At 47.4% G+C, this 24952-nt stretch overlaps 1 protein-coding gene across 1 annotated transcript in view; it reads left to right on the top strand.

Moving 5' to 3' along the window:
* The window catches only part of HMCN2 (hemicentin 2), a 769579-nt gene that overhangs the window by 695173 nt on the left and 49454 nt on the right, over window positions 1-24952 (top strand). The window contains exons 75-82 of the mRNA XM_085613971.1: window positions 9028-9198; window positions 9876-10046; window positions 11476-11625; window positions 12116-12253; window positions 13110-13234; window positions 18692-18929; window positions 21537-21596; window positions 23056-23175. Of these exons, the coding sequence (XP_085470097.1) occupies window positions 9028-9198; window positions 9876-10046; window positions 11476-11625; window positions 12116-12253; window positions 13110-13234; window positions 18692-18929; window positions 21537-21596; window positions 23056-23175 (1173 nt within the window). The remainder of the gene's footprint in view (window positions 1-9027; window positions 9199-9875; window positions 10047-11475; window positions 11626-12115; window positions 12254-13109; window positions 13235-18691; window positions 18930-21536; window positions 21597-23055; window positions 23176-24952) is intronic.

Raw genomic sequence — 24952 nt, 5'->3', positions numbered from 1 at the left:
CAGGAGTCGTACCCCGCATATCCCCGTTTCCGGTTGCTGGGGCAATTCGACCTCAGATGGAGGACTACTGCAGGGCCCTGCAGCCCTTTCTTGCTTTGCCTGCCCTCCCTGGCATGCCATCGGGCCCCACAGGGGGGGTAGGGACTCAGGTCGGGCTCCACCAGCGGGTTTACCCTCGGCTCTGACCGAGTGCCCTGACTCCGACTCGGAGTCACCGCAACATCGGGACATGGCCCGGAGGGTCATCCCACGACATCTAGCCTTTCCAAAGCACTGTCACACAGCGTTTTGAGGCTCCCTGCGTGGCGCTGGTGGTGGCTGCGGCGCGGTGCACGACACCGTTTCGGTGCACTCTCTCCCCGCAGGTTTCCACCTCTGGGAATGTTGAGTCGATGCCGGTCCGACTCCGGCCGGTCGAGGCCTTTTTGGAGGCCGCCAGCTCGACTCGGACGGTCGAGACCTTTTCGGAGGTCCCCGACACTTGCTCCACTCAGCCAGTCGAGGCCTTTTTGGAGGTCGCCGACGCTGCCTCGACATCGCCTCGACGCCGGTACCATCTCCGGCTTTATTGGTGGAGGATGTTGTCCCAGTGGATTCCTCACCCCCTGAGTCATTTCAACGCTCTCTGGAGCGGGCACCAGTGGGGCATTGCCCTACTCATCCTTTTGCTGAGCCTCTGTTAGGTGGCCGGATTCGCTTGCGGCCGTCACCAGCTGATGACTTGCTGTCACCACCTCGTGGGGCCACGGGGGCTAGTGAGACGTTTGTCAGGGCTGGTTGCAGGGCTGCAGACATTTTGAGGATGCAGCCGCCCACAGTCTCTGGACCTTCGGAGCCTTTGCTGGATCTTCTCCACCAGGGCGTGGGGGACATGGAGCCATTGTTGCCATCATTCTCATTATCATTATTTGACATCCTTCTCGGGACGTGGGCGAGACCCTCTTCAGGGGACCCCGTGGATCGTGCTGTGGCACATCGCCATCGCCCGGCTCCCGATGACCCCGCCTGTTTGACCCTCCATCCTGGGGCTGGAGGACTTGTGCTTCAGGCGTCTCTCTCTACCATTCCTGTTCCGTTGCATCCTCCCACTCGGGAGTCTCAGTGGTTGAAGTCATGTGGCCGCGATGTGTTTGCATCCGCCAGCCCGGGACTCCGGTCCCTAAACACGCTGTGTGTGTTTGCTCGGGCTACATTTGCCCTTTGGGACTCTGTCGAGCAGCTCCTCCCCTCCTTGCCAGAGAGCTCTCATGCCGATCTGGCTCCCTTAATCCGTGATGGCCATGATATGGCGCAATTTTAGATTCAGTCTGCCATGGACACCACTGACTCTGTGGGTCGAGCTATGGTTGTCATGCGCCGCCATGCGTGGTTGCGCGATGGCGTTTTCCCAGAGCATGTTCAGGAGCGGCTTAGAGATCTACCATTTGATGGGGTCACTCTTTTTGACACCCATGCTGATTCGGCAGTCAGGCGCCTCCTGTCTATGTTTGATTGTCTTCCCAGATTTTAATCCTCTTGGAGGATTTTTGGTTTCGTGACGGTGCCGTCACTTTCTTTTCTGTTACCCGTTGTGGGTTACAGATGTTCTGGGTTGTATGGCTGTTCAGCCATGTTATTTCCTTATTCTGGTACAGCTGGTCAAGCTGTGTTTACCTTTCTTTTAAGCCTCTGCCTACAAGCTTGTCTCAAGGGGGACCCTTCTTTTGTGGGGTTGTGCCTTACCCTACGTGGGGTATTTGTTGGCGGTTATATTGCTACTCTTCCTTATCCAGGAACTTTTGCCACAAGCTGGCCCTACCACTTGTGTAGGATGTCTCCTCTGGTGAGTTCCATGGGGTTGGTTTCTCTCCGGGGGTTACAATTGGTTGTCTATGGTTGGTCCGTAATACATCCCCACCTCCTTAGGGGCGTCCTTCCCTGCTGTTTCATTGGGGTTTTGTCACACCTGTTCTTTCCTGGCGTGTTCTTGCAGCCTCGCTGTGCCCGTCGTGCCTGTCTACAGGTGGGCATGCCCCCTAGGGGGCAGGTTCCTCTGTTCCGTTTTGGAACAGTCTCTTCTGTATTCTGTGAATACTTGCCATATTGGTGCATACAGGTTGTGCTCTACATCTTTTCTTGTGGCTCAAGTACTGTCAGGGTTCTTGCCTAGGGCAAGGGGAGTTCCCGCCGGCTCTGTCTCGGCTGTGTGTTGCCTCCTACCCCACTTCCCTAGCAGGGTCTCCGGTCCCTTGCTTCTTGCAGGACAGAGGGTCCGGTTTGTCCACTCCTGCCCTGTGCATATTTCTTAGTTCTTCAAGGAGTGGCTCTTGTCTACGACTTTCTGCCACCGGATCTGTTCTCCACCCCAGGTGTTTCTCGGGGTGTGGGTTCTTACTCACATTTGTAGCACTGGTGATGGGCTCCCCACCAGCTGGCTTTCTGGGTGTGAGTTCTTACTCCCATTCTGGCACAGTTGCTTCTTTAGGTAGCATTACTGTGCATGTATTCTTCTCGACATTCTCCCTGTTGGTAGACGGTGTCGGGCTATGGCGATGTATGCTTTTGGCGACAGGCTTCTGTCTGTGCCTTCTCTCAATCCTTTATTGGCAGTATCGTGGGCTATGTTTCCACCTGCCTCACGGGAGACCAGGTTTCTTCCCCCTCGGGGAACTGTTGTTTTTTCTACGTTCTGTGACTGTTATGCCGCACACCGGTACAGTGGTACAGATTGAGCGACTCCCCTGTTTAGAGTTTCGTCACTTCACGTGTGTGTGGCAACATTTCTGTCTCTTTGTTTATATGTCAAAGGTTCTACACGCCATGGAGGTGCTCGCATACTAGGTTCTTTTTGCCTTAGTATCAGGCCTTCTTGCTCACTCTCTCCTTCGGAATGGAGTTATCTATGTGTTCCTGGCTTTGCAGGTTATCCCCTCACAGTGGTACCTTTCGGTACGTTGGCTGCATGCCTACCTACTGAACTTTTGCTCGATGACGACTATTCTGTCTCTGTTGGCACATGACTCTGGGTTCTGCCCTGCCACTGTTGTCACGTGTCCTAGGGGGTACACATTTGATGTGTGTTTTTTCTTACTCACACGGGCCTCCTGCTGCGGCTCCTGTTCTTGGCCGGACAGTCTTCGGACTGTCCCCTGTTTCATTTTGGCATCCACTATGGTGTATGTACAAGCGGTATGCTCTACCGTTGTCACGTTGTTTTGCCCCTTTGGGACTTTGTTCCTCATGGATCGTAGGGACTGGTGCTGGGATCCTTCTTTGAAGGAGTCACGGCATTGTTTCTTACGTTGGCACTAATCTTTCTAGTTCTGTATTTCCTTAAGTCTGTGTCTGGGCGAGAGAGGTCTTACACCATCCCTCGTCAGATTTTGGTGTCTTTGTTGTCCCTTGTTCATGTTCCTTATGGAGTTCCCTGGGTCTTATGTCAGTTGCTCTGGCATTGTGGTTCCCACCGTGTTTCGTCAGCCTTTTGACGAATATGTTCTCCTTCGGTAACGATATATCTGGTAGAGACACAGTCTAGCTGCAGATTCCTTAACGCCCGCCCATCCTCCCCGCTCTGAGAAGACCTTTTCATATGGTGTTTTTTCACCTAGCCCCTCCCTTTCTGGTGGCCTTGGTCTTCCGGGGTGTGCTCTCACACCTCACTCTCGGGTAGGGTGTGTTCTCCTGCGTGGGGCCCTTCAGCCTCCCCTCAGTCCTAGTGTTTGGTTGGTGGCATGTTCTCGCACCTTCCTTTGGCGCAGGGGGTGTTGTTCGGCTTGCGAGCCCTTTGGCTCTCCGCTCCGTCCCCGTTTTTAGGTTATGTTATGTTATGTTAAAATGATTTCTATAGTGCTCTGTTACCCAGAGGTGTCCTGGCGCTGTGCACTACCCACCTGAAATTAACTTATGGTTGTTTGCTGGAGAAGGTGATTATGTAAATAGCCAAGTTTTTAATTCTTTCCTAAAAGGGAGGAGCTCAGTTATATCTCTAAGGTGGAAAGGTAAGCTGTTCCATGCCTTAGCAGCACAATGGCAAAAACTCCTGCCTCCCCAGTTAGCTTTGTGATAGCGGGGAAGGTTCACTTGTTTGGCTTGAACCGAACGTAGGTCTCTTCCGGAAACATACCACTGAGGGGCATGTTTCAGAAAATCAGGACCAACTCCACTGAGTGCCTTAATAACTATGCACAGGGCCTTAAACTGAATTTGTTGTTTAACAGGTAACCAATGGAGTGTCCTAAGACCCATCCTTACCGAAACAAACTTAGATGTCCCTGTGATCAGCCTAGCCGCCGCATTCTGCACGATCTGGAGTCTGGCCAGATGTCTCTCTTGGATGTTAATATAGAGACTATTGCAGTAGTGTAGTCGAGACAGAATGAGTGCTGTGGCTACTGTCTTCAGGCTGTCTTCCAGGAGGAGGAATTTGATTTTCCTGAGGGATCTAAGAATAAAAAAGCAGGAGGAAACAACCCTGCTAATTTGGTCACCGAAGGAGAGCTACAAATCAAGAATCACTCCCAGATTCTAGGCACGAGCCACAGGTGCTGGGGGTGAGCCCATTGCTGTTGGCCTCCAATCCGGTGTCCAGAGGTTAACGATGTTCTCAGACCCCTTCTGGATAGACAACACAATCTGTGTGTCATCCGCATATGAAGTTAACTGGAATCCAAATGATCTAATCAGGTGGTTAAGGTCTTTACTTTTCACTGCCTTCTCATGTTGCTCCACCTGTGTTCTTCATGTGTGGAGTTATTCTGTTTTTTATTCCCTCCCACCGCCCACGCCTGTGCCTCCTTCTTTCTATGGCAGTCGGTTGGGTTGGGTTCTCTTTGGTGCTACAGTCATTCAGTCTCTGGAGGGTGTGTGTAGTGAACTTTCTGGTGGTCATTCACTTCTAGTCACTTGTCTTGCAACATGTTGCTTCGATATTGTGGTTCTTTTCAATTCCCTCCTGTGGGGACAAGCTGTGCCTGGCTTGTCATATCTTTTGCGCCGCAGCCGTTACCCCCTCGAGGTGGGGCACGACTTGGCAATTTGTTGGGCCCTTGCTTGCAGCAAGTGCTCTGTGAGCTCCCTTCAGACCCTCCAGGTACTGGGTGCTTTTTCAACTTCCTATTGTTTCTCATTCCAAATGATTTGACTCTCATTTTCATGTTCCTTATCGTTGTTGTTTCAACGATTTTGCTCTTTTTTAACACACACTATTCCTATGCTATCGCAGTTTTTTGCATGGCTCCGCGTTGTGGCGCGGAAAAGTTTCCTGTAGAAAACTGACGTCAGCACACCGAGAGGGGCTTATATGGCTCCATTGACATCACTTCCGTGGACGACTTCAGGACGGAGCCGGGCGATGCCAACTCCTGGCGTGCAGAGGTATTGCTGGGGAGAAAAAGATTTTCGAGATCCAGTCTGACGCCTGGGGAGATATTCTAAGTTAAGGAATCTGTGGCTGGACTGTGTCTCTACCAGATATATCGTTACCGAAGGTTAGTAACTCTTCCTTCTCGAGCCCCAGCATGGTGTCATATAAGTGTGCATGTGTCACCACAAATGCACACATATGCTCCACAGCACTGCACAGGCAAATGTTTTTAGTTTACTTTTGAGTTACTGTTCTATGATGACGGACCCCCTTGTTGGAGAAGTAATGTTAACAAGCATTGGCATAGCCAATGGGTCTCGCCTTTGGGACCTTATAAGTGTTTAGCCATGCAACAGTTGATGCTGTTGTACCAATGATATTGTGCTGCATAACTAAATACTTATAAGGTCCCAAAGGCGAGACCTATTGGCTATGCCAATGCTTGTTTCGCTTTTATTATCGTGTTGCAGTTATCGAAATTAGCTATTTTGTAACTAACGGGGCAACATTTTAGGTACACTAGCGAAATTTGCAAAACTCCCGAATTTTCCCATTAGAAACAATTCTCAAAATTGCCTATTATGCGATTTGGTGCAACTTTTTTAACCCAATTGCGCTACTCGGGTAAAAAAAGAGACGGGTTCATACACAAAATGTCTTAACAAGAGACATTTTTTGCTCGAACCAGTATCCTTCCGGTATCTAGTGAGTTTTTTTTTTAGTTCTCAGTGAGGTGAGTGCTCGAGGTTAAAAAAAAAAGTGATGAGATTCTGGCAAACCACTTGGCGTTAAAAGTAGAATTTCACATCATTTGTCTAGTAATTTGCAAAATTTAGTGAGAAAAGAGATGTTAGACGGTTTTGCACGTCCCTTCACTAGGACAAATCATGGCATAGCATATCAGCTTCAGCGCATTTTTAAAATGTTGTCTGGAAATGTTGCATGTCCTTATCATAAAAATAAAAAGTGCTCATACAAGCTTTCCTCCAATTCGTGTCAAACGTGCAGCAAACGCTGGCAACTGCAACACAGCAGAGACAAAGAGCTGACTTCTGTAATGTGGGTCAGCACTCTAGACTCTGATTTCTCACCACAACTGAACGTGTACAATTACTGAAAACAATGACTCCTCTGTTTATAAACTCAGAGCAGCCTTTCATTAGAATACTAGAGGGAGAGAAGTAGAAACCAGAGCATGCCAAAACACAGATCACCTTTTCAGCGCTCACCTTCAGGGGAGAATCCAGGTAGTAAACAGGATTCAAAACACAGTTCATTAAGTGTCGCGTTATTGTCCTACATTACGTTTCAGGAAATTGAACCACAAGGCAAAAATAAATGACATGACTCAGAGCCGGGGCCTTGTGGGGGATATTTAGGAGCACAGATGAAGCCTTTGCTGCTAAAACAAAGGTCTAGAGATAACATGCGCATTAAAAACTCAACCCACAGCCCTTAGCACATTTCAAACCAGGTAGTGAAATAAACTGCAAAGAGAAAGAACTAGAACCTCTAAGCGTCTACTCCTCGTCCAAGTCCTTACTAAACAAGCAGGAAGTGGGATAAGGGAGGGGGTGGCAAATGGTGAGCACTTTCGCGGCCGCTTTGATGTTCTCAGTGGCCGCGCGGCTCACTGAGAACATCAAAGCGGCCGCAAACGTGATCAGGTAGGCTGCCAAATGATGCGCGCGCCCGGTGCACATGCACTGTAGCTGGAGGCCTGAAAAGCACTAGTTTGCACTTCCAAATCCCCCGTTTACTAAAGCTCTTGCCAGAGCAGCGCTAAAGCGCTGGCTCAGGCGAGACCTAAAAAGTGCATAAAACGCATAATAGGGAAACAAGCTTGCGGCTGCAAGGGCCTACAAAGAAAGTAAAAAAAAAAATCAATTACTAAAAAAACTAAAAGGGGACGCAAAGGGAAGGGGAGCAACGCAGGAGCAGAGGAAGGAGGCATGTCTGTCAACTCACCCTCAATTTGTGTGTCACCTGCATTCAGGTATATACACCAGCCAATCTATTATTTTTCACTCTCAGTAAACTTTCAGCAATCTCTGGCCCCATGTTGCATGAGACCAATTATGACGAAGCAGGCGGGCATCAGCTTCCACCCACCTGATGGTTTTATCTGTGGCAGACGCTGTACTCTCCTAATAAAGCGAGAGGAAAAGAGAGAGCAAGGAAGGACTGAGAGATGGGAGAATGGAGAGGCCAAGCAGCTTTTCTCGGTTAAAGAAAGATCTGAGGGAGGCATCCTCAACTCATCATTCATAGGAAGTCTACTGACAGCCTTCTTTACTGCCCAAAAATATGTTGTATTTCATTTAATATATTTAATTAATTAAAGATTTCCTTTCAAAATAAATTAATAGTGCTGTAGCATTTTTTATTTTGATCTACATTAAAAAGAAATATATACAAATAATGTACATTCATATTTTGAATAATTGTTTTTGAATTAAATAAACAGTTTTACTTTTCCCTTTACTGTACCAAAAGGAGACTTCACAGTCAGGTTGGAGAGCTCCCTTTCGTAAAGTATAGTGAAAACTAAAAAAGTTTCCCAAAACTTTTCTAAAAATCCCTGACTCCATTATTTCCTATGAAGGGTGTTGCATTATCAGTGGGTGGACATGTGTGGTGCTGGCCTTACTGTTGTTTCATTTTTGGCTGTAGTAACTTACACTTATCTATTTTGCTCCACCCCCTTTTTCGGGGGATAGATATGTGTACGTCTACACTTTTGAGTAACTAAACACTCAGATTTTTGTGAATTGCCAAAAATAGTAACATGTCTTAAAAGTGTAAGAGTGAAATGCATTTTCAAATGACTTACAAGTGTAAGTTACTTTTGTGAATACCCTAGTCCCTCTTCAAAGCTGTTATTAAAATACAACACTAAAATTGACAATTTGTCGCTCTAATGACTCATGAATTGTATTAAACATATTAGTTGTAGATTCTGCTACATATCCATGAATGCAGAGTAGGGAAGATCATGTTCATCCAAACATGCTTTGCAGTGTGTTAAGAGGTTTGTCAACGCCGCGTTTCGGTGATAATGCTCCATAATCTCCACCTTCCTCAGGACAGACACTTTCATGAATATGTAAGGATAATACTCCAATGTATTACTCTAGAGAATTGTTCAACAACTATAAAAACATATGAAAGCAATTTAAAAATAGACTTGTAAATTATGAATATGGATATATAACATGACAAGTGCATTGTGCAAATACCACAACATAAAGGTTTTCTCCCCCTTACATGTCAACCTGTCTTATAGTCATAATAACTTCATAAAGAAAGATTTTAATGAAAGCCGCAGGTATATTTATGTTGTTTTTTTAATTGTTTTTATAGTTGAAATACATATTTGTGCAGCTCGGATACAGCCAGTAGTAGAATGTGAAGACAACCACACTTGAACTCAAGGATATTTGAGCGGCAAGATTGATACATGTAACTAAAGTACAGACTTCTATGATATAGTGATTGTAATATTGTGCCAAGCTTTGTAAATTTATTTATAAAAAAACAAAAGAAGAGGCCAAGACATGGCGGTCATCTGTGGTCCAAGGCATCTGTTTGACTCCCCATGATCCCCAAGCTCCCCCCCTCTTATGCGCCCCCCTCCATCATTTGCTTCATGGACTCACTGGCAGTGTGTCTTCTCTCATCAGCTAATGGAGGATTCTCAGACTGGTCAGACTGGGGACCCTGCAGCCAAACTTGCAGCCAAGGTGTCCAGCAGAGGACCCGGCTGTGCAATGACCCTGCGCCGGCCAATGGAGGTCTGCCGTGCCCGGGCCGGCACACCGAGTCCAGGAGCTGCTTACTCTCCCCATGCCCAGGTATGAAGCACGCATGCCTCTTGCAGATTGGTGCATGTGCATGCGTGTGTGGCTCCTCTTGAAGAATCTTTGATTGTGATGTCATATTTATGCAGCTCACAGAATATGATCTCATAATGCAAATGCTGTTTCTCTCGTAGAATGTTTGAGTGTGATGTCATAATGCATGGGTAGCTCCAGTAGAATTTTTCAGATGTCATAATGTGTCTTCTTGAAGAATGTTTGATTGTGATGTCATAAAATCATGCAGCTCCATTTGTATAATGTTTGCGAAGTTGTAGTATGCTTGCAGCTTTCTTTAAGAGTGAGGAATATTTTAGAAAGTTTGAGATCTCAGGATGTACACATGCAGCTTTTATTAGGAACCAGGACTTTCTAGAAAGTTTGAGATCTCGAGGTATGCATGCAGTCTTCTTTATGAGTGGTGTCTATTACTACAGTGTGTAAAGCCGTCATAAGTCAGTAGAGGCAGCGTTGCTACATACAATGTTCTGGGTTTACATCAGTGTTTTGACTCCTTCTGACTGTACTGTGTTCCCCTCTCTGTCCTCCCTCTTTTCTCTCTCCTGCCGCCTGTCCCCTCCTCCTTTTCTCTCCCTGCTTCACACCCTGCACCTGCCTCCTGGACACCGCTTTTCTCCTCTGCCCCATTGCTACACTTTCTCTTTCTGCCGAAGTGGATGGTAAGTGGACAGCTTGGGGCAGTTGGTCGGGCTGCTCCGTATCCTGCGGTGGGGGAGAGCGCCAGCGCACCCGTTCCTGCCTTGGCCCAGCTCCGCAGTATGGAGGTAAAGCTTGCACAGGCCACGACGTGGACACGGCATCCTGCCAGGAGGGACCCTGCCCTGGTAAGTATCAGCACATTGTGGTTAGAGTTTGAGAGAAGCTTCTCATAATCTGAATTTACAAATAAATGTGACAATAGACTGTGGGGTTTCACAATGAATGTGCCCCAGCATCTGGTTACAACAAGGGCTTTTGGGATATTTGAGAAGAAAAAGGAGTGAAGACTGGAGCCCCCAGGCCATATGTTGTCCATAGGGCTAACTGCAAGAGACGCGGTGCCGTGAAACTCTCTGCAGTGGAGAGAAGTTATTCTGGGAACTCAATCTGTAGTTTTCTAATCTAAATATGTTTTAAGCCCCTTAGTTCTAGCCTTTTAATATTGCCACAAAAAAAAGCTGAGAATCAGAAGTGACTAGCTGGTGAGTGAATGCTGAGCAGCTGATAGTAGTTTTAATTCCCCCTTTAACTGGAGCCAACATGGCTCAGAGTAGCCACCTTAAGCCAGCATTGCTTCATATAATTAACGTATTTGTAAAGCACTTGTTCACTCAAGGGCATCTTGGTGCTGAATAACAGATGTTTGTTGTTATGTAGCTCCATGCTACTCATTTGATTCACCTCAGAAGGATGAAAGAGCGAGTGGACCAGACGGGATTTGAACCTGTGACCATGAGGTCGAACACATGCCCCTACAGTGGAGGCATTAGTCCACTAAGCCACCAAACTCAGCCTGGGTAGACGAGAGAGCAGGAGAGGAAAAAAGGGCTGGGGCACCAGTGACTACGGGAAGCATGCCAGATGTTGAGGTCACAGGAGAGACCTGTAGTCTGTTGCTCTGCCACTGAGGGGAACTACAGCTTTTACCTCCACCAAGAGAGTGAACACATACATTCTGAAGCAGCATGAACAATGAGTAAGCAGTGAGGAGCCATCTTTTCGCCTCAGTCCCAGCACGAGCTCTCTTTGATGCACCTATTTATGGGCAGTGGCAATGGCGGGGGGGGTTAGCGGGGGAAGGGAGCATCAGAGGCACGAGTGCATCGGTCAAGCAGCAGCATAATTAAGAGGGTCTGAGAGTGACCACCGAGCCACAGGAAGAAGTATAGTGTCTGTCGGTACCTCCCCATGGGTATGTAGACAGCCATGTTGCTGCAATGTCAAGTAACTTATTGGCTGAGTCGCAGGACTGGATATGCAAGTCGTCTCTTGATCATAGGGAGGCTCCATAGTTTGTGTCTCTTTTCTGGGACAAGGGATATATTGGAACATGCACTGGTCAAGCAGTGACCATGTGGGTCTGTGATCTGAAAGGTATCGTAATTGCAAACCTTGCACGCAGTTGGCCCAGTCCTTGACATCAGTAGGTGTCTCGTTGATCGTCCATCACTGTCATTTGATGATTGGTTCGTGATGTTTCTGAAGATGGCCGGTCCCCATGGAGTGTTATTTATTCTATGTTCCCTCCTCCCTTTTTCTGTTCCTCCGTGCCAGCCGGGCCGCTGAGGGTCAGAGGAAGCCTGATCGGAATCATTAACCACAGAGAGTTTGGGATTGCCTCAATGAGCGCCAACATCACCGAGGATCACCACTCCGGCACAGCCACTATAAGCACCAGCATTGAGAACATCCCGCCCAGCGTCGGTAAGTCAAGACACAAAGTAAATATTGTACAGCTCAGAGAAGCCTGGGACCAGCTTCGAAGCACACGTGGGCGGATCCAACAGAGTGAGGTGGAGGGACAAGCATGGTACGGAGGAGCATCAACCGCAGAACCAGTCCAGTGTGACGGACAGGTGTATTTAGGGGCAGCATAACCAAGGTTTCGCAAGGAAACCTCAGGGCAGTTGTTGCACGTCCCAGGTATTTATTTGTTCAATTATTCATTCAAGTATGAATCCTGCTCACAGCCCCCGCAGCCTAATGATGTTTTTTCCGGCTCTGTATCACCATATTTCTAATTTCTTGACTGATTTGATCCATGGTAAATGTGAGACATTTTTTAAATCTCATGAGGATCAAAGGTAAGATTGAGATGTTTCTACTTGGTGCCAAGTCACTGCCTGGCAAGTTCAGCTTCCAACCACAATTTCCGTGGCAGAGTAACTGACTCTTTGTGCTTCTCCTCCGCCAGGGCCGCTGATGAGGACTTTGGTTGCAGTCACTGCCCCCGTTTATTGGTCCTCGGCCTTTCAGAACGGTGGCACGGCGAACGGATTTGCTCTGAGCAAAGGTGTCTTCCGTCAGGAGTCCCAGGTGGAATTCACTACAGGTGAGGATGAGTCGAATGCTCTGAAAGCCAGCTCCAGGTGTGAGATTCAGGTTGCAAAATGTTGCACCAGAAGAGTTGGAGGGTGAACGAGTGGCTGCGGCTGGAGGATGGATGGGGCAGGGGTCCCACATGTCAACAGGAATTGAGTCTGTGGAATTATCTGCAAAGAGGTTTCTATTTCATAACAGCCAGGGTGGTGCTGCACATCCGCAGAGCGCTGTTCAGGGATCATGTGACTTCAGAGCAGTCAGGGAGGTGACATACGTGTGCATAAGGCTACGAGGTGAACTTCTGAGTTCAGAGCAGGTATGAGGGTGACACCCATGTGTAGAAGGCCACAAGAGGGCCTTCAGGCTGCAGAGCAGGTAGGGAGTTAGACATCTATATGGAGGAGGCTATCCAGCTCCCTAAATCAGTGAGATGCCCATTTCTTTGTGAAGCGTCATGAGATTGCCGAAGTCTCACTGTGGCCCTTTGGTGACAGGCCTGAAGCATGCTATGAGTAGGTCTGTGGTGTGGTAGATACCACGGTTGCATTGAGACTCATGTGCCTTACAGCAGGCTTTGCATCTGACATTGCACCCCGTGCTCTTGGGCACCTTCCATATGAGGGAACAGGCAGTGGGGTGAGCCTCTGCCTTTTGTATCGTGTGTTTAGTTCATGTATGTAGTCAGGATTATGTGAGGTGATCCAGATTATTGCCTTTGGGCACCTTGTGGTGATGGTGTAGGGTGGGTGCATGGTGTACGAGGGGCTGTGGGGTTGGGGAGCGAGGGTATTTGTGATGTGACCTACCGTAGTGCCCCTACAATGTCTGGTGCTCCAGCTGTGATTGCTGTTTCTTTGTCCTTCCAGGAGAGCTTGTGCGAGTGACGCACATCGCCCGCGGTCTGGATTCTGAAGGCGCCCTCTTGCTGGACATGGTCATCAATGGATTTATCCCAGAATCCCTTTCTGCATCGTCCAGTGTGGTGGTTCAGGTGGGTAATGTGTTTGGTAAAGCCAGGACAAGCGTGTCTTCAGTCAGCAACTTGCAGCGAAAATACGTGGGCTTAAAACTTTAGCAAATGCCTCCCCTGTCTCTGGTGCCTATGAAGTAAGAGAACAGAGGGAAGATGAAAGATCTGAGACTCTGAGCGGTGTCTGAGGAGACACTCTCAACGTTATCAGCAATGTCTCTTTATATTTTACTCTTGTGCAGACCCAATATTCGCGTCTCTGTGCTTAAGCTGGGACTTCTTGAAAACGCTCCATTCTCCACTTTTTTCAAACTCAACCTCACGTCTTCATTGTTCTTGGCTTTCATGACCCAATGTGACATCTTTTCCAGAACCTGATTCTAAAGGGTAATGTCTTGCGAATGAGAGGCACTGCTGCATATGGGGCAACATAATCCTGCAGCTCCTTTACATTTTTTTAAACATAATTTGAAAGGATTGTAAATTGTTTTATTTCCTAAATCTTATTGCGTTATTTTTTTTAAAGAAAAATAAACATAACGGTTCCAGGAGAAAGGTTCTTCTTAAAAATTGTGCGGCAAAATCCTGCACGGTCAGAGATACTCAATGCTTTGACAATTCCAATGACAAATCTGCATAATGATTACAAATAATTTACTTTAACATTTATATCCAGCGTATTCGAACCCAGCACTTTCTCCTCCTGACAGGGGGCATGGCTTGGTGATTGATGCATACCGTGTGAATCTAAGATAGATTCACGTACCAAAAGAAGTACCTGTAACACATTTTGTTTTAGATTCTCTTGAGACTCCACTGTGTTCCTCAGAAGAGCTTGGCAGTCTACAGAATATTTTCAGGTCATTAATTAATAAAGAGACTTGGTGAAAACATATGTTTAGTGCTTAGTGGTCTGCTAGTCGAAGCCATAGTGCGATATTATGATCAACACGCCGACACCACTATTTTGTTATCAAATGTATTTGTATTAAGTTTTGTAATATTAATTAAGCAACTCATTTCTTTGTCGTGTTACCAAGAAGTACCGTTTCTCTAATATGCATTCATTACATATACCCTAGTCCACTGCCCCCCCAAAAAGGTTGATTCTATGCCAATTTACATCACAGAGCTCTTCCTATGTATCTTATCAGCACATAGAAAATTCTCTCAAGTTTTTCTCTTGCTATGGATTGTATTGGTTTATTGACCATTCATCAGCAAAATGACCCCCTTGCCCTCCATCTAGGGGACAAACTGCGTTTGAAATGTCTTGACTCGTGATTTCCTGTAGTAGTTTCGACATACTCTCTAATCGTCAGCTTGTACCCTGTACATTACTGTTCAATCGTTCAAGAGCAAGTATACCCCAACGTCTCTGGTACTATTGTATTATGGGTGGAGTTTACGTCATCTTCCAGTTAAATGCAGTGGTAGTTTTTGGGATTCCCAAACCCTGCAACACATCATACCAATCTTGTTTTGAGAGGCCTTTGTACCCAGCTGGCCCAAGGCCTAGAGGTATAATGTCTGGGTTTAAAGGCAGGAGGTAACTCAAGGTAGACTGAAGGAACTTTATAACTCCCTCCCAGTATTCTTTCAGCTTGGGGAGGGCCTTTCTCTTGCTGCTCCGGCCTCTTGTCTGGGTTTGGGTAAGCAGCTGGTTGAGCAATATATGTTATATTGATTTGTAGCAGGTTTGCTGCTTCCGGTCCTCTAGTGTCCAGAAATGATTCTAGATCCTCTGGTTTGGTGAATTCCTTATTTTTCCCATCACTTGTGACTAACCACATTGTTGGTTCTAAAGGTCATAATGGAGATTCCTTACTCAGAGCCTGGGACAAAGAGACAAGAATTTATTTCGCTCAAAGGAGGTTACATATGGGAAATCCTCAGCTATGAAAATGTTGTGGTTCTGGAACAGGAAGGGGCTATGGTTATGACATATCGTGCTAACCGAAGTCTCAAGAAACACCCCACTTCTGGTCTCGGAGTGCTCTGATGTTTAAGGCCGCTTGAGCGCACTACGTGTGCTTGCTGAAGTTCATCTTTCAGCACAGATTCATATTGCACGACATCTCAGAGAAACAAGATCAGGAAGCTCTCCGTGTTGTTCTGTTCCTCTCCTTCCAGTAAACCAACAATGTGTATGTTGTAACATCTCCTTCTGTCCTCCAGGTCCACTAGTGGTACTTTGTATATTCTAGACCTGTTCAAGTACGGGGCCCCTACACATTAAGCTCAATTGCGATTCCACAGCCTCCATTTTCTTTTCCGCAGAATCCAGCCCAGTTTGCATCATGGCTAGGTCTGTTCTCATTGATCTGACCTCAATCTCTCTTTGTGCTGTGCTGGCCTTGACTATCCCTTCATAGCGTTTAATGGATGATGGTTCTTGCCTCAGAGTTCCTGAGGTAAGGTCGCCATGATGGAAACGTGTTTCTACTGCAGTTCACCCTTCTCAGCTGCGCCCTGCTGTGCCTCTGAGAGGAGGACCTGCCTCTGGGATTTGAGCAGTTGTGTCGGAGGCATCAGAGTCTGTGTGCTTTCAGCAGTATATGGCTTCTCTGTGAAGCGGGTGACCGACATGTACCCTGATTGTCTCGAACCCTGATTACAAATCGTTGTGTCAGCTTCACCTTCACAATCTTGCCGTGTCAGTAGCCCAGCCAGTACGGGCTTCACAACTCTGTTAATGGGAGGTGCCCCATCATTAACCCCTAGTGTGCTGCATTGATAAAATGTATTGTACTCTATTGACCCCAAGAATACTGATCCTTGTGGACCAACCAGTGAGAGCAGCAGGGTGTGTGGATCCTACAAACGGGCCCAAATGGCTCCATGGCTTCAGAATAGACTCTCCCCTGTTCCAGGGCCGTAATCGATTATCAGCAATGCCCCCTTATTTACTCATGCAGCACTTCACATATTAGGGAATGTTTCTGTTGTTTCTCAAGTTCCTGTGTCAGAGAGCAGGTCGACCCCTGCGCTTTAGTGGTGCCCCGTCCTCTACTGTGTCAGCCATCTCATTAATTAGACTCAAATTCGGACATCTACCCCTTCTTTCTTGGAGCCGGGTCAGCTGACCAGCCGGCTCTTTCTGGTAATCATCCAAACCTGTGCCGTAGCGAAGATGCCACCAACCCTGGTGCAAGCAAGAAAAATGACCCATTTGATTATTTTTGGGGTATTTTTGGGGTAGCGAAATATAGCAATTTTCAGTGCTCAATGGGCCCATCAGGGATCTGGGTCCGGGTGCACTGCACCTGCTGCACCAATGGTAGCTATACTCCTCGTCCTGGTGCCTTACAGAGCCTTCCCAGTGCTGCGTAGCGCCGACAAGACTAGTCTCCATCAATGCAAAGTCAAGCTCTTTCTTTCGTGTGTTGAGATTACATAACACATGACTTTGTTGCATTTAAAACATTCTAGCAAACTAAAATCTAGCAGGAACAGACGAGTTTAATTTTCCTTACTAATAGACATCTGCAGAGCGTGTTGCCTGAATTTTAGCCACTATTTCCTGTGAAATAAATAAATAAGATCATCTTTTTGATGACAAATGCATATGTTTGACAAATAACTATAAAGTTACAGATGCATATTTCTTGTCCTTCAAGCGGCTTTGGTAAAAGGCTCTGGGCATCTTCTCTTCTGAACTTTCACCTTATCTGTTGTTGCAGAACTCCAGACAGTCGGCTCTCACCTCCTTAACTCTTCTGCTCTGGGCAAATAGTCTGTTTGCTCTTAGATGCACTAATGGTTCACATTTACAAACATATTTGTCTTTAACTCCTGCAAATCGTTGCCCTTGGAATTATTCATTAACCTTCCTCTGATTGTCCGAGGTATTATGGGCCGTCGCAGATAAGCCATCTGTCCACCTGCCCTAGTTCGAGTTTACGGTTGGGTGGTTTGTTTTTTACTGTCCGTCACTGCCAGAATACACTAAAAATAAATACAATGACCCTCACACCCCAGGGTGTTTTTGGAAAATTAAAGTTTTACAAGTTTGGTGTAAGTGTCTGTAACCAATGATGGATGCACACCAGACTTTCAAATGGCATTGTATGGACCACTGTGATGGCATAGAGCTCACTGCAGGGTGGACAGAGTAAAGACTGGGTGGTGAATGCAAACTCCCCCGTCACCCTGCGCCTTTGCTCCATCCACAAGACTCCAAATGGGGCCCAGAGTTCATTATGAGCTGATATTCATGTTACAGATACACTTTGCTGGGTTTTATTTGTGGTTCCCCTTCCTGCTTATCTCTCTTGCCATTATTGATTCCTGTTTCCCTTTTTGGATGAATCATTCCCATCTGTCTATGACTTGACGTATGTATGTGGTATTTGTAAAGCTCAAACCTAGCTGTAATGCAGTGCAGCACTGAAAATGGGGGCAATGGGGGGGAGGCAAAGATATGGTCAACAAGGGATTGGAGGGTTACCTTGTTTCTGTGTCATGATGTAGTGTTCCTTGGCTTTAATTTATTCCAGCTTTCAGGGTTTGTTCTTGTTCTCTATTCTGCTACTGGCTCAATTCTTTCCCTCGCTCAGTGTTTGTCATGGCTCTTTCTTTCTGTTCTTCACTGAACTCTTTCACTCTTTTGGTGTTTCACCTGATTCTCCTTTCCAGTTTTGGATGAATTATTTCCATCTGTTGAAGTTTATCCTGGTTCTCTTTTCTGTTTCTGAATAAATTATTTCCCTCTGTCTGTGTTTGTCCTGGTTCTCTGTTCTGTTTCTGCTTGAATTCTTTCCCTCTGTCTATTTTTGTCCTGGTTCTCTTTTCTGTTTCTGGTTGAATTCTTTCCCTCTGTCTGTGTTTGTCCCCATTCTTTTTTCTGTTTCTGGTTGAATTATTTCCCTCTGTCTGTGTTTGTCCTGGTTCTCCTCTCCATGTTTGGCTGAATTATTTACATCTATTGGTATTTGTTGTGGTCCTCCTGGTTTTAGCAGAAATCTTTTCATCTACTGGTGTTTATCTTAGTTCTCATTTCTGCTTTGGATGAATCATTTCCATTTGTCTGTGTTTGGCCGTGGTATCCTTTGCCGTTATGACTGTATTTTTCCATCTGTTGGTGTTAGTCATGGCTCTTCTTTCTCTTCTTCACTGAACTGTTCCCCTCTGTTTCTTCTGGTTCTCTTTTCTGTTTTTTTGTGAATTAATTACCGCTTCTATTTGACCTGGTTTTCCTTTCCCTTGTAATGTTTGGTTGGTTCCTCTTTCCAGCTCTGACAGAATGATTTCACTCTGACTGTGTTTGTGCCGGTTCTCTTTTCAGGTTTTGATGACGTTCTTTTCCTCTGCCTGTCCTAGTTCTTCGATCTGTTTCTAGTGCACCCTGTTTCCCTCAAGTTGTGATTCTAATCTAATAGGTGTCTTCCCTGCATTCAGTTATTATTAGGTTCTCTTTGGTGTCTGAGTCGTTTTTCTCTGTTGGTTTTAATCACTGCCTCCCCTCTGTGACTCCAGGATTTCAACGAGCGCTACATCCAGACAGGCCCTGGGCAGCTCTACGCCTGGTCCACCCCTCGCGTCGTGCAGAATGGAGCTCTGCTGCCCCTACACTGTAACCACACTGTGGAGTATGACCCTACCCTGGGCAGGCAACCCATGCTCGTCCAGCACCTCCAGGGCAGATCTGTGTCTGCCACATACCTGCCCCGGTCTGAGGAGCTGCGCTTCGTGCTCACTGTCGCCCTCCGTCCAGGTAAGCGGGGGACCAGCGAGCCAAGTAACTTCTTTATTCTCATGTTTCCACAACATCGCATAACGCCACCTTCAAGTGCATAACAACACCTTCATAGTGCACCGTACAATATATGTGTTGTGTGCCATGCTTACATTGTTAAATATTTACAGAGGGAGTGAAGCGTACTCTACAACAGTTTCTGCTTCGTCTCCATTGACTTGAGGTGCCACACGAGTAATGTACACCATTACAACGCGGTATGGCTACATCGTGGTTTTTACAACGAAAGTCGTTACACCGACTTGCACTGGAGGGCGCTCTAGACTAAGGAATAGTGTGAATTACTATTCCAACACCTTCCCTACTGTACGTAGACTGGAGTTGGAATAGTAATTCACACTATTCCTAAATCCAGCGCCCTCCAACGCAAGTCGATGTAACGACTTGCGTTGTCAAAACCGCGATGTAACATACCGCGTTGTGATGGTACGCGTTGTATCATCATACATCCCGCACGCACGGGTGGTGCGCGTGCCTACAAAGTGATACAGCCGCAATGTTATCGTGCCTGTTTCTGTTTGTTTTCTTTAGCCATGCTGCACAGCATTGGGGTTGCTTTACAGCATGGCTAAAAACAATCGACAAAGTCAATAGGTGCCAAAGACGAGTAGTACCCTATTGCCAATGCTTTATTATTTGAAACTATCAGTGCTAAACTCGTCCAGTCCATCCAGCACTGCCCAAATGTGGCACTTTGCGGGCTATCATGTGCTCCCCACAGCACTTACCACCGGAAGACGTCGCTCTCAAACATCCAGCAGAGCACATAAGTCACTACTTCACACACATCTATCCAACCAGCGATGCAAACATCTCAGTGCAGTCACTCCAGATTCTTCTGCCTCAAAGCACAAGAAGATATCAGGCAGAACTCCACACACCAGAAACACTAAGAACGCACTTCACAGAAAAACACAAATGCATCCAAGACAGCGCAAGTAAACACGGCTCTTACCTACAGCCCCGCATTTAGACTGGGTCCAGGAGCCAGGCAAGAACAGAGAACTAAGGAAGCATGATCGTGAGCAAAATCTCACGTCCTAAGGATACACCAGTCTGACACTGTTCACTGTCCTACCTGATCTGTCCTGCCTGGTCTATCCTACCTGGTCTGTCCTACCAGATATGCCCTACCCGGTTTGACTTACCTGATCTGTCTTACCTGGTGTGTCCTGCCAGATCTGTTCTATCTGGTCTGTCCTACCTGGTCTGTCATACCTGGTCTGTCCTGCCTGGTCTGTCCTGCCTGGTCTGTCCTGCCTGGTCTGTCCTACCTGGTCTGTCCTACCTGGTCTGTCCTACCTGATGTGTCCTACCTGGTCTGTCCTATCTGATTTGCCCTACCTGGTCTATCCTGCCTGGTCTGTCCTACCTGGTCTGTCCTACCTGGTCTGTCCTACGTGGTCTGTCCTACCTGGTCTGTGGTACTTGATTTGTTCTAACTTGTGTGTCCTGCCTGGTCTGTCCTACCTAATGTGCCCTACTTGGTCTGTTCTACCTGATGTGTCCTACCTGGTCTGTCTTACCTGATCTGTCCTACCTGATCTGTCTTACCTGGTCCGACCAACCTGATCTGTCCTACCTGGTCCGACCTACCTGGTCTGTCATACCTGGCCTGTCATACCTGGTCTGTCCTGCCTGGTCTGTCCTGCCTTGTCTGTCCTACCTGGTCTGTCATACCTGGTCTGTCCTACCTGGTCTGTGTTACTTGATTTGTTCTAACCTGTGTGTCCTGCCTGGTCTGTCCTACCTGATGTGCCCTACTTGGTCTGTTCTACCTGATGTGCTCTACTTGGTCTGTTCTACCTGATGTGTCCTACCTGGTCCGACCTACCTGGTCTGTCATACCTGGCCTGTCATACCTGGTCTGTCATACCTGGTCTGTCCTACCTTGTCTGTCATACCTGGTCTGTCATACCTGGTCTGTCCTACCTGGTCTGTGTTACTTGATTTGTTCTAACTTGTCTGTCCTGCCTGGTGTGTCCTACCTGATGTGTCCTACCTGGTCTTTCATACCTGGTCTGTCATACCTGGTCGGTCCTACCTTGTCTGTCATACCTGGTCTGTCATACCTGGTCTGTCCTACCTGGTCTGTGGTACTTGATTTGTTCTAACTTGTGTGTCCTGCCTGGTGTGTCCTACCTGATGTGTCCTACCTGGTCTGTGAGCACATGCGAGCTTCAGCTGAGGGGTCTGGCACCTTTGAACAGTGTGACATTTACTAACCAACTGATTCTGCACAGGGATTGCAAAAGAAGGGTTTCACCTCTGCTGTGTTGTGTGTTTTCTTTCACAAGAGGGTTGGGGTGAGAGGGAGACTGAGAAGCCATAAGTGACGACTTCCTACACCCTCACACCTGGCCATGTATATGCATTAATGAAGTACCCACATACAATGCACTCACTCTCTGAAGGTTACACTTAGCGAGAGTCCACGTCAGTGCACTCCTCTCAGCAGGAAGGGCCCCTTCTCTCGCTGGCACTGCCCGCTGGCACACAGAGGCTTTAAAGGAGGGCTGCTGATCCGTTGACGCTGACCTGACATAATGTTTGCCTTTGCCACAGATGCGGCTAGAGATTCCTGCCCAGGGGGCTTCCTGCTGAGTGAGAACTCCTACTGCACAGGTAAGTGAGTGATGCTGGCACCTGCGTAACGCACATTAACCGTACCCTCCACAATCTGCCTCAACCTCATTTCCAAACACATTTCTACTCTGAATCAGATGAACAGATGTTTTAATAAATTAGCTATGATCACAAACACAGACAGGTTCACCAGGCTCCTGTATCTGAGCTCATGCCCGAGTAGCTATTCACTGAAGACAGGAGTAGGTGACACTCCAGTAAACACTCCGCGATATAATTTTTAATATATATGGGCTAAAGTACCCCCTGCTGGTCATTATAAGGATATTGCAAGTCACAGAGGAGTTTCATTACCATATAGAGCAATGAGGCGGGATTCAGGTCATAGATTGTGAGGGTGAACCCTGACCTCTGCAGTAGGTCTTCAATCCATGGGGCTATCCTCTTTATAAAAGGACAGTGAGCACATAACTAGGCAGGCCTTGCAGTGTGCATGCCCTGTTAAGTACCCCGCCCGGAGGCAATGCGGCTTGTGTGCCTTTTCCACATATCATTTAACGTCTTAGAAAGGATATTGAATTCTATTGTGAAACTGGAAAGAAGAGTGACAGCTTTCGCCTTGGTCAGCCTGCCAAGAGGGATTCAAGCCCAGGGAGGATGAACAGGAAGTGAGGCCCCTTTCGTGGTTTCTGCACGGCAGACAGGTCTGGCTCACTCTCTTCTGTGGCTTTCATTACTGTTTGTGAATTGCCCCACACCCTGCATGCAACCTCCTGTCCTCTTTCGATGTCCATGGTCAGCAGCCAGCCATGGGCCATAGCCTCAGCTTCATCATCAGTGTTTTGGGAAGGGACAATGGGGGGGATCCAGCCTCACCCCACAGCCTCTTCTTGAGGGGCTGTATCGACAAATGACCACCTGTGCTCCTTTCTTGCTGCCTCATCCCAGCATCGTTTGCAGACGTGAATCGAAGCAGGAAGCAGTCGTTGAAGCTGACAGTTTGGGTGGCTCCACGCAAGCTTTTGGTGACAGTCATGAGGGTATGGGAGAGAGTCAGTTGAATGTATTTGGAGAAAGAGAGGGTCCTTTGAATAAGAGAGACTATTCTGAAACAAATAGGGATGGTTATGTTTCGACTGAGTGAGATTTCGGACCCGGGCAGAGAAGTGGGTTTGTCCCAATATTTGCTGATAACTGTTCCTGACACCGGCAGTGTATAGCAAGGTATTTCACTGGGGTGTGTGTAGAGAATATTTGCAGACGTTCATGATGTGAAGACATTCATAGATGTTCCAAAATCTGGGAGAGAAAGGTAAATCAGTGCTGCGTTATCGTGCAGGAGCTGTGTACGGATGCCTGCCCCTGAAGTTGGTGATGCATGATAAGGTAGTTGAGCAATGTTTGTGCTGACGATGTTTACAGTTCTCTGATGGTCACTCCTTTCTGTGCTGTGGACTGACATTAACTCATCTCTACATCTCTCTTTCCTGTGTTACAGATGAGAACGAGTGTGATCTGGGGAGTGTCTGCTCCCACACCTGCCACAACACTTTGGGAAGTTTCTCCTGTGCGTGCCCCAGTGGATATGTCCTGGCACCCGATAGTACTACCTGCCGAGGTGAGTCTGGCTACGGCTAAGGGATAGTGCGAGGCCCAGGCAGAAATACGTGTACGCTGGTAGGCTATGATTATATGTTTGCGGCATGTGTAGCTGTAGATACACACGCTATGCATACTTCCGCCACCTAGAAATGGACTCGGACGTGTACAACTTTTAAATTGTTATTTCTCTGCAGTCTGGTTCAGATGTGTCAATGTGATCTCCAGTTTGACGCCATATGGTGTTCACGCCAGGAGCCGTGGATCCGTTTCCCCCTTGTTTGTTCCAAACAATCCTCCTTGCTCATCGGTCTATACTGTCAAGTACCTTTTCTATTTTGTATCGGTCACCAACCTCTCGACTCCCACCTTGGGGTCGAGAACGTCCCAGTGATGGAAAGAGCTCCATTCCAGTTCAGTCATTGCCATGCCAAGTACCTGAGATCTAACCTTCAAGAAGTCTGTAATCTTTGCTTGTCTTCCAACCACCTTGAAGCCTCCTGCTCGCTTACTCCGTGTTCGTTAAAAAATTACTCTTCAGAACTGACACGCTAGTTGCCTCTCCCCGGCTGCCATGGCGCATAGATGGGAGGAGGAAGAGACCCCAGACATCTTCAGTGAGTGACAGGTCGAAGAGTCTGACGCTCCAGTTGTTGAAATAGAGGCGGCCTTCTCTCTGGAAAGCATAGACTCCGAGGCGGATGTTGAGTCAGAAGTAACGCTGGGCATCAAACTCCACTCCACCTGCGCAGTTTTTGGAATTTTGCCAACTCCAAGCTCCATTGGGAACGCAGTGTTCAGGCAATAACTCCGACTCTGCGGCTGAACGGAGTCAGCCCCTGCACCCACTCCCAAAAAGAGTAGGAAATAAACACTTACCTGTTCTGGCATCTCTGGGCTGCCCTCCTCCTCACCGTGGACTCCTCCTTGTCATCCACCGTCGTCGCCTGTCACAAACCCTAGTTTGTACGTTTTGGGAGAACTGCGCGTGCGTGCACGCACGCGCAGTCCTTTTAAGACGTACAACGTAGGGGTTTGCGGCCGGCGAGGACAGTGGACGGTGAGAAAGAGACCAATGGTGAGTAGGAGGGAAGCCCAGGGATGCCACAGCAGGTAAATGTTTATTTACTACTTTTTTCATTTTTATTGTAGGTGGAGCGGAGCAGAGTTCCACAGAGCTTTTTTTTCAACTCCGTGGAACTCCGCATAGTGGTGCTCCCCCAACTCTGCCCACCCTTAGTCAGAAGAGCCACCATAGACACAGCGCTCAAAGAAAACCAAAGTGAGTACTTCTACTATGAGCCCTCTGGTGCCCCACTGCCTTTTGGCCATGGTCGACACTGATGGTCCAAGCTGAACTCGACACCTGTTCCTCACTCGATGCCCAAGCCATCTTCATGGCCCCCCAGCTTTATCTGCTCCTTCGTCATCAGAATCGAAGGCGCAGCCTCGACCGCCCTTAGACTCGAAATGCATGGAGCCAAAGATTTTGGATCATAGACAAACCGCATCAAAGCATTCGGAGCAGAAGGCTGAGATCGGCGCCAAGACCCTTGGACCTAAAGCATTCAGAGCCGAGATCGAGCTTGACACCTTCTGGACAGTGATCTTCGATTCCATCACAGCTGCCTTCTACTACTGCCGAATCTGCCGCTTGTTATGATTCCGGAGATCCAATCCTGGAGCATCTGCATTAACACATTTATGCTACGCAGTAACACATCCATTATTATCCCGGCACTTGTCGGATCCTTAGCGAAACCTCCACAAGTGCCGAAGAGGAAATTTACTTTCGA

Source organism: Triturus cristatus, chromosome 1_2, assembly GCF_964204655.1.
Source record: "Triturus cristatus chromosome 1_2, aTriCri1.1, whole genome shotgun sequence".
NCBI lineage: Eukaryota > Metazoa > Chordata > Amphibia > Caudata > Salamandridae > Triturus > Triturus cristatus.
This window is presented reverse-complemented; position numbering and strand designations above follow the sequence as displayed.